Source organism: Centroberyx gerrardi, chromosome 5 (genome assembly GCF_048128805.1).
Source record: "Centroberyx gerrardi isolate f3 chromosome 5, fCenGer3.hap1.cur.20231027, whole genome shotgun sequence".
NCBI classification, from domain to species: Eukaryota; Metazoa; Chordata; class Actinopteri; order Beryciformes; family Berycidae; genus Centroberyx; species Centroberyx gerrardi.
The window spans coordinates 35,655,118-35,665,325 of NC_136001.1; the positions used below are offsets into that span (position 1 = coordinate 35,655,118).

The 10,208-nt window shown below is 41.2% G+C and overlaps 1 protein-coding gene across 1 annotated transcript; it reads left to right on the plus strand.

Moving 5' to 3' along the window:
* Positions 1 to 4,444: 4,444 nt before the first annotated feature.
* On the plus strand, positions 4,445 to 9,217 carry rps23 (ribosomal protein S23). The gene is made up of 4 exons (XM_071899485.2): positions 4,445 to 4,505; positions 5,793 to 5,952; positions 7,110 to 7,230; positions 9,024 to 9,217. The coding sequence occupies exons 1-4, from the start codon at positions 4,502 to 4,504 to the stop codon at positions 9,168 to 9,170; spliced, it is 432 nt and encodes a 143-aa protein (XP_071755586.1). The 5' UTR covers positions 4,445 to 4,501; the 3' UTR covers positions 9,171 to 9,217.
* Positions 9,218 to 10,208: the final 991 nt, after the last annotated feature.

Genomic DNA, 10,208 nt, shown 5'->3' on the forward strand with positions numbered 1-10,208 from the left:
GTCCTCAGCTCTGAACAGCTGACTGTGTTTCTGTCGTCTCAACAGAATTGAACAGACGGTTAATTTCTGTCTGTTTCTGACTGAACTGATCATTTCATCACTGATCCATCTGATTGATTTAGTGTTTAGATAATGTCAGCTTGTTAGCTAGCTAACCATAGCATCTGGTCAGCTAACATCACTGTCTTGTTGTTAACACATCTGATTAGCACACTAGCTAACGTATCTAGTAGCAGCTAGCGTTAGCGTGTTCACATTAACATCGGTGTGTTTGCCGGCTAGTTAGCTAGCTAACAGTTTGTTCAGGTTAACTGAGCTGACTCTTCTCAAGCTACAACTCAGAGTGTTTTGGAGTAGAGACTAGGGCTAAAGACAAGACAGTTTACTGTGTCACAGTAACCAAATCCACCTTATCACACTATTCACTTTTACTGAGAACGTTACTGAATGGATCTACAGCCACACCACAACAAGCTGACTCAGCTGCTCTCTGCTTCTAGCTGCTTGTACAGATTTACACTTTATTAACTAACACACAGTTCTACAGATTTACACTTTATTAACTAACACACAGTTCTACAGATTTACACTTTATTAACTAACACACAGTTCTACATGTTCCTCCATCATGGAGACAGAGGTCAATTTTTCATTCCTTTTGTGTCACAGTATGCGCTGTTATTATGCTCTCTTATTTTGCACACTCTCATAATCCATTTTTTCATATGTTTAATTCATATAAACTTAACACCTGTACTTAACAGCAGCCCGACAGACTGCAGCAGAGCTGGTAAACTACAGCAAGAAGCAGCTATTTCTCCATACTGTTCACAATACAATGAGTCCATATTAGATAAGCGTGTGTGTGCGTGTGTGTGTGTGTGTGTGTGTGGCTGTTGCCTAACGTCCATAGATTAAAACTTAAACTTTATTAGTCCAGTTCATTATAATATCCTCTAAGGGTGGAAGTAACTAATTACATTTAGTCCAGTTACTGTAATTGAGTAGCTTTATCATGTATTTGTACTTTTTTGAGTATTTTTTAAAGTCACTAATTTTACTTTTCCCTTCAGTCCATCTCTCCTGCAGTTTTGTCCTTCAGTCCATTTTAAATCCATCCATCACAGAACAGATTGTGTCTCTCCATCAGCAACAGAAACTGGATCAACAGAAACTGGATCAACAGAAACTGACAAACTGTGGATCCATTCACAGTGAGAAGAGGAATCTGACTTTACTTTGTTTCTGCACTTTATTTTCTCATTTCTAATGTTTCCAGTGAAAAGAATCTAGTTTGAACTCTGACCTCTCTCCTGTTAGAATCACATGGAAAAGATCACAGCTAACAACGCTCTCTGTTCTAAAGAGGAACTCAGGAACTTTTACTCTGACGACATTTTAAATAAAGAGACACTTTTTACTTTTACTGAAGGTGATTTTTACACCAGTATTTTTACTTCTACTAAAGTAAAATATCAGCAGAGTATACTTCTACTTGAGTAGGACATTCTAGTACTCTTTCCACCGCTGATATTCTCAGAACGCTTGGAAATGTAAAAGTATCTTCAAAGAGTGGGGAGGGGGGTTCCTCTACTATAATCTGAGATGTTGGAAATAGTCTAATATTAAATAGAATTGCTGAATGAAAGTTTTATATTTCCCACTCAAATCATCAGGCATCTGGAGTCTGGAAATTAGAGAATCGCATGCACTCAGATTTATACAGACAGTGTGGTAATAACATGTCCTGGCAGTGTTCAGACTTCAGGCTTCCTGCAGCTTTCTGTCCTGACAGATGAGGAAGAGACACAGAGGACCAAGCAGGTTTTCTTCCTGTATAACATTTTGTTTTACCTTCTGGTTTCGTTTGCGGTTTATGGTTTGATTCCCCTCTGCTTGGCTGTAGAGTCCCTCCAGGTTTATAGGGGATTTGTAGCGTCTGTTGTTGTCTTAAGGGTGTGTGTGTGTGTGTGTGTGTGTGTGTGTGTGTGTGTGTGTGTGTGTGGTGGGGGGTGTTTAGCTGGAAGGCTCTGGCTGTTTTGCCCCGTTACTATTTTTACCCCTGCAGCTAAGTATACGACCTGGCCTGATCAGCAGACAGACGCTGGGACACTGCAGGCCACACAGAGGGAGACAGACAGGTAGACAGACAGACAGACAGACAGACAGACAGGTAGACAGACAGACAGACAGACAGACAGACAGACAGGTAGACAGACAGACAGACAGACAGACAGACAGACAGGTAGACAGACAGACAGACAGACAGACAGGTAGACAGACAGACAGACAGGTAGACAGACAGACAGACAGACAGGTAGACAGACAGACAGACAGACAGACAGGTAGACAGACAGACAGACAGGTAGACAGACAGACAGACAGACAGACAGACAGACAGACAGGTAGACAGACAGACAGACAGGTAGACAGACAGACAGGTAAAGAGAGGGGAGAACAAGCAGACAGACCCCAACATAGACAATAAGGTTTGACCGACAGATTATTGAAGATCGATACAAATATTTTTAGAACAAAGCTTTTATTTTGTGCAGATATTCTGTATCTTTAAATTTGACCATTTTCATGCCAAAATTCAGTGTTTCCCCCAGAATCGTCTTCTTGTCAGGGAGGAGAAGCCTCTGAAACATTTAGAGCATCATGGGACACTAAAACTCTCCACTGAAACCAGGATAATAATAATTAGAAGAAACAGACATGAAGAAACTAAGAAAGAGATCAAACAATATTTTTTTTTTTCCAAAGGCATAACAGTGTACAGATAATGAAAACTCAATGAAAACTATAGTAGTAGTAGTATTGCAATGTAATACCACCAAATCATAGAGATCATAGAGATAAACAGTTTCACAGGAAACATGAAACAAACCGTCTGAATTCATTTTGACGGGCAGTTCTGAGCACAAACAGCAGGGGGCGACATGACTTTCCCTCCCATAGTGGGCCAAATGTTTTACCTTAAAGACGAGATGAAATGAAAAATGCCTTTTTAACCCTTTTAGATCACATCCCTGGTCATACTGTGCACCTATTTAACAATATATGCCAAAAAAAATACCAAAAATCAATTTCATTGTATTCTTATATCAAAATTCAATCATGTTTTCTTCCTGTAAAACAAAATATGCCGTGTGCTTACGTAAGCATGCCCGTAACTAATTTCAACCAATAATATCATGACATCCACCCATCAATCAATCTTCAACTTTTAGCGCACAGAGCTAAGAGGCTAAGATTCATTAGTTAGCTAGCTAGCAGCAGCACGGTACTTCGTGTGTCTTCGGGTGTTATGACACGCCCACTTTTCAACGTTCAAATCAAATTCCTCCCAACGTTACGTCCCGCCTGTCTTTCCTGTTTCACTCGGAAATACGTCACGATACGGAAGTTAGATACTCTTGAAATGCCGTTTCATCTCGACTTTAAATCTGCAATAAGCAATTTCAGACTCTGTAACCAGTCCTGAAGCTAACGTGTGCTGCGTGGAGATTTCCGTGAGACGTGATGATGTAAACAAACAGCAGCAGCTTGTTGTTGTTTTCTCCTCTTTCCTAAAGCTTGTTGTCAGACGGCCCGAGTAATGGCGACTCGATGAAGCGAGCGAGTAAACGTTTTCAACCAGTAAACTTGCTGCCTGCCTCTTCACTTGTCATTGTGGGACATGTGACCTTCAGTGAGAGAAAAATCTGGCAAAATGAGACTGGTAACTGGAAATATTTCTGCGTAGGTACGTTTATTTTAGCCATTAGCCTTTATGCACGGTTTGTCCTTAAGGGCTTCCGTCACTGTGTGTGTTTACAAAATGTGTTGCGGTTTCTGTCTCCCTCTAGTGGTCAGAAAAAAATCGCTTAGTGTAGCTTTAAAATGGGAATTTATATCCCTCCAAATTCTTCATATCCATTCGTTTATTACGGTTTTCAGCAGGGAATCTGTAAAATGGTAGGCTGTTTGAGGTCTGATGTTTGATGAAGTCTTGGCATACAACAGTCAGCTCCTAGTAGAGCTAGCATGGCATATGACAAACACAAATATAATATACTGTATATACACATATGCATACATATAAACATATAAACTACATATAGGAATACCTTAAAGTTAATGAGTCTGATGTAAATCTTCATTTAAGACAGATATCCGCTCTTTTGTATCAGTTTCACATCTCATCCTCATGAAATATTGAGAATATGAATTTTAAAATCTGTAAGCATACATTTATGAATATGAAAATTTGTCATTGAAAATATCAGAATAATTAAATATATTTGATTGTCGTTGCTTCAGTGATGCACAAAGAAAACCAGAAACATTTTCCATACCAGGACAAACTCGTACAAATCGGTATTTTAACACCTATGAGAGAAACACAATTGCAGACAGGCATTTTCTGTAGCTGTCCTCTCCCGGGGGCCTCAGACTAGAGACTGCCGCAGTGCATGCCGGGTCCTTCCTTTCCAGCCCAGGCTCGCAATCTGCAAACATGGGTACAGCACTGATTCCACTCCTAACGCCACTATTTCAACTTATTTTACCATTTTTCACCATCGATATTGTATATGAGTGTCTTATATTGTGTTTTCACTGTGTTGGTGGCAGAAAAATACGACTGTAAACCATAAAATGACTCGTTTTTACAGTCCGCATTCTCCGCAACGTGGAGCGGCCATATCGCGCCTCAGTAGACAAGACGACATGTTAGCATGGTTAGCTTAGCATACCGCCCCGTCTCGCTTTTTTAGCAGCCGTTCATGCTAAAGCAAAACATTACGGGCGTCATTTTATCATGAAAGGATATCTAACCCTTGACCAGGATGAGGTAACATGTATCTATAGCTCTTACAACATGGGTTATAAAGTGTTACAGCATGACGGGACGTTAGCATCGTTAGCCTAGCGCAGCCCTCCAGTGAAATAATGCAGAGGAACCGTAATGTTGAGCAAAATGGAGCCAGAAGACTGAGCTGAGCTGGCGTGTGTCTGTTAAAATGTGTTTCTGTGTTCAGGTTGTTGCACAGAACTCAGGTCAGTTTTCTCTGATGAAGGCTGGACTGTGTTCAGCTCTGTTGACACTGAGCTGGGTCACAACAGCTCAGTGAAACTCAGACAGGGATCAGTTTATACTCGGGTCTAAGATACAAATACAAACTGGTTGATAATAGCGATGGAAGATCTGCATCTCTCACGATACAATTCGATCTGTGATCTGAGTTCAGGATCAATACAACCAGGATACCATGTGATCAATAAAAGTTCAGTGACAACAAAGTCTGACTGCAGAATTCTGTTTGTTTCTGAGACTCAAATCTTTCCAGCGATGCCATTGGCTGCTAGAATGTAAACAACAATTTAAAAATGTCATTACAAAGTGACAATAATATAATTTGGATGGAGAGCTTGTGAAACTGTGATGGTCAAGAGTCTCATTAGTGATTACTACAGCAGAATAACATGGAGCTGATATCACCATTCATGTTCCTGACAGCAGAATAACATGGAGCTGATATCACCATTCATGTTCCTGACCCTCCATACGGACTGTCACATTTTGTATTGATGTATATTGAGTTTTGATACATTGCCTCATCCCTAGTTAATAACCAGGCACTCGTTCTGTAATTCTCATGATTGCCGAATCTGACAGGCTTTTCATACCCAAAGTCTTAGTATGTTAGCTTTAAATAAAATCCACATCCTAAGCCTGAACGGAGCCCAGACCTGTCATGGATGTTGTCGGTACCTGGACCGTAACTGAGCTTTGTGTTTTCCTCCAGGAAAGTGTCGCGGTCTGCGTACAGCCAGGAAGCTCCGTAACCACCGCCGAGAGCAGAAATGGCACGATAAGCAGTACAAGAAGGCCCATCTGGGCACGGCTCTGAAGGCCAACCCCTTCGGAGGAGCCTCGCACGCCAAGGGCATCGTCCTCGAGAAAGTGTGAGTACCGCAGCGTTACTGCTGGACCGTCCTGCGGGTTGTCTCCTCTTCACCAAAACTGTAAAACAAAAGAAACGGTTAATGTAAAATAAAAAAATCGAAATCTCGATGAACTTCTGCAGTTTCCGAATCTCAGAGTCTGCAGTTAATTTCTTCAGAGTTTGGAGTTTTAGAATCAAAACATTTCATCAGACTCAAACTCAGTGAATCTGCCCACTCACATCTGGTTTTTAACAGAGTCTCTTTTCTTTAAACAATTTTAAAGTTCTAAAAAAGTTGTGACGAGAAAAACCTGTGATGATATGAATCGCAGTTTAAATAGCAATTGTAATATTCTGTCAAATATTCGCAATTGGATTTTATTTTCGGGCGTCTCGCTGCGGCTGACCTGTTGCCTCTCTCTCTCTGTGTCTCTCTGTGTGTCTCTGTCTCTATGTCTCTCTCTCTGTGTCTCTCTCTCTCTCTATGTCTCTCTCTCTCTCTGTGTCTCTCTCTCTCTCTGTGTGTCTCTCTCTCTGTGTCTCTCTCTGTGTGTCTCTCTCTGTGTCTCTCTCTCTCTGTGTCTCTCTCTCTCTCTATGTCTCTCTCTCTGTGTCTCTCTCTCTCTCTGTGTGTCTCTCTCTCTGTGTCTCTCTCTGTGTGTCTCTCTCTGTGTCTCTCTCTCTCTGTGTCTCTCTCTCTGTCTCTCTGTGTCTCTCTCTATGTCTCTCTCTCTCTCTGTGTCTCTCTCTCTGTGTCTCTCTCTCTCTCTCTGTCTCTCTGTGTCTCTCTCTATGTCTCTCTCTGTGTCTCTCTCTATGTCTCTCTCTCTGTGTCTCTCTCTCTCTGTCTCTCTCTCTCTGTGTCTCTCTCTCTCTATGTCTCTCTCTGTGTCTCTCTCTGTCTCTCTCTCTCTGTGTCTCTCTCTATGTCTCTCTCTGTGTCTCTCTCTCTATGTCTCTCTCTCTGTGTCTCTCTCTCTCTGTCTCTCTCTCTGTGTGTCTCTCTCTCTATGTCTCTCTCTGTGTCTCTCTGTGTCTCTCTCTCTCTATGTCTCTCTCTCTCTATGTCTCTCTCTCTCTGTCTCTCTCTCTCTATGTCTCTCTCTCTCTCTCTGTGTCTCTCTCTCTGTGTCGCTCTCTCTCTGTGTCTCTCTCTCTGTGTCTCTCTCTCTGCAGTGGTGTGGAGGCCAAGCAGCCCAACTCTGCCATCAGGAAGTGTGTGAGGGTTCAGCTCATCAAGAACGGCAAGAAGATCACCGCCTTCGTCCCCAACGACGGCTGCCTCAACTTCATCGAGGTAAACGCCGGCGCCGCCTGTGTCGCCGAGTAACGGCCAATCAGACGTGCAGAATCCCTGCCACACAAATCAAGTTGGAGCAAATCAAACCAAATGCTAGAATGTAGCTATTCAACCCAAATTATTTCTGTATTAACCCGAAAGCTTTGACTGCATGTATTACAATCCAAGTATTCAGCAAAATGGTTTTATTTTTTTCTGTACGTCACCATCATGTTCGCCTACTAGAGGCGCTGATACCAATTTTTTCCCAACCGATATGCGCACCGCTCAGTGACGCTGCAGAGCATCAGGCAGTGTTACAAAACAATTACAGGATCAACTGTTAGTCAGCTAACAGTCCTCAGTCAAGTAAAAGAAACCTAATGATAAAATGGAAAATGAGCATAAGGTTCATCTTCATTTTCAACGATTCTGCATTTTCATGTTGGTTCTCCTGCCGGTTTCAAACCAGCTGGAATTAAAAAAAAAATAAAACACCATTCGGTCAGAATTTCAGAATACAGTTAATCTTAATGAACATGGGTTAGTTTTTGTACCTGGGTAAATATATTGAATAGTGAAACTAGTGAATGAAAATATATTTATTTTTCAGAAATCCTCTTCACACCATATATTTATACAAATATTAGCATATACAACGTTGTACTTTTTTTCTTGAAGTGGCAAATTTCGGCTTTTGTTTTGAAGGCAGAATGGCCGGACATGATGTTTTGTTCTGTTTCTCCTAAACACTGCCAGACTCCTTACAGTGCAGTAAATGGACATGCAGTGTATATACTAGAGCTGCAACGATTAATCGATTAGTTGTCAACTATTAAATTAATCGCCAACTATTTTGATAATCGGTTTGAGTAATTTTTTAAAGAAAAATAAGTCAAAATTCTCTGATTCCAGCTTCTTAAATGTGAATATTTTCTAGTTTCTTTACTCCTCTATGACAGTAAACTGAGTATCTTTGGGTTGTGGACAAAACAAAACATTTGAGGACGTCATCTTGGGCTTTGGAAACACTGATCGATATTTTTCACCATTTTCTGACATTTTATAGACCAAACAACTAATCGATTAATCGAGAAAATAATCGACAGATTAATTGACAATGAAAATAATCGGTAGTTGCAGCCCTAGTATATATGTGTGTGTGCATATATATACATTAAATTAATTAAATATAAGTGTATATATAAATATAGCCATGTATGAACGTGATGTTTGGATTTTGTACATACGCCAATATTCTAGGATTATTAACTGTAAAAAATCCTTTTACTTAAGTAAAAGTAGCAATGCCATAATGGAAAAATACTTAATTAAAAGTAAAAGTTCTGCATTCAAAAGTTTACTTCAGTAAAAGTCTAGAAGTATTAGCAGTAAAATGTACTTCAGTATCAAAGTAAAAGTCGTCATTCAGTCAGAGTTAAATTATTGAAGCATGAACCTGTAAGAAGTATTTTAATGTTGTCGGTCTCTGCTCTAACGAAATGGAAATACTCAAGTAAAGTGCCAGTACCTCTGAACTGAAGTAAATGTACTGAGTTACTTTCCACCTCAGCGCTTTACAGAGCAGCAAAGAACCAAACGAGACGATAACGGCGGCAGTAAAACGGTAAATAGAAGCAATGACAACTGTAAGAATAGTAGAAGAAGAAACAAGGTAAAGTCTGCAAGAGGCTAAGCAGGACGATCATTTGTGATTCATTATTGATCATCTCTCCATCTCTCCCTTTTGCCCTCCCTGCCTCCTCCTCTAACCTCCACCTCTCCCTTCACTCCTCCTCCTCCTCCTGCAGGAGAACGATGAGGTTCTGGTGGCAGGATTCGGGCGTAAAGGTCACGCCGTGGGTGACATCCCTGGAGTTCGCTTCAAGGTGGTGAAGGTGGCCAACGTCTCCCTGCTGGCTCTGTACAAAGGCAAGAAGGAGAGACCAAGGTCATAAACACTTAAGGAACCCGGAAAATACAATAAAATGCTTTTTCACTTCCAGTCTGGTTGTTTTGGGTTTTTTGGGGGCGGGTGTTACATGTTTGATTCCATACACTAGGATGTTTCTTTTTTTCCATGACTGGGTTGGCTGGATGTTAGACTCCGTTATTTCTATTAGAGATGGATATCTGGAAAACAGGTCTGGAAAAGTATTAAAAATGTGCCTTTCCTGGTGTTAAGAGATGTTGAGCTTTGTTTTCAGCTTGGCAGATTTTACCGATATATAAACAAGTCTCACTTTTTTCTGCCGATCGACAATTATTGGTAAACATACTATATTCTTTGTTCCATCGGCATAAGTTTCCTCTGACTGGATTTCGGTGTTACACTTCTTCAAACTTGTTAAAAGGTTCAACATCGGAGAGACATGGGACTCCAGATGTGATGTGGCTTCACACCTGTCCCCCCCCCGCCCCCCACCTGTCATGTGACATTACAGTGGACCTTCACACACTCCGAACTGCACTCGGTCACTGAGTAACGTTACATAGGCTCTTTATCAATATACATTTCTGTGCATTCTTGTGACTTTTACATAATATTTAACCGCCGAAGCGCGACTCCAAAACACAAGGATGGAGGACGGAAGTTTCCTTGCCGGTCGAGGATGCGTCGGATGGAGACTTGACCGACGGGAACGACGCATCATGTTGCAGCGTCGCTAGTCTACAGCTGTGCGTCTTAACTGATCGTCGAACACACAGCCCATCTCAGGCTGCATGTCGGGATAGCTCAAGATGCGAGGTGGTGGAAAAAGTTGAGCTCAAGTCAATAAAATGCAAATGAGTGCGATATTTACAGCACGACAAACCAATCAAATCTGGGGGAAGAGGCAGCAGAGACCGGGCTGACTGACTTTGTTTACATGGACTGCAATAATCTGACTATTGGCCTTATTCTAAATAAGACAATATTTCGATTAAGTCCATTATGTCTGTGATGCACTTCAATAATGCGACTAAAATCGGAATACTCCACGTCTTAATTCGAC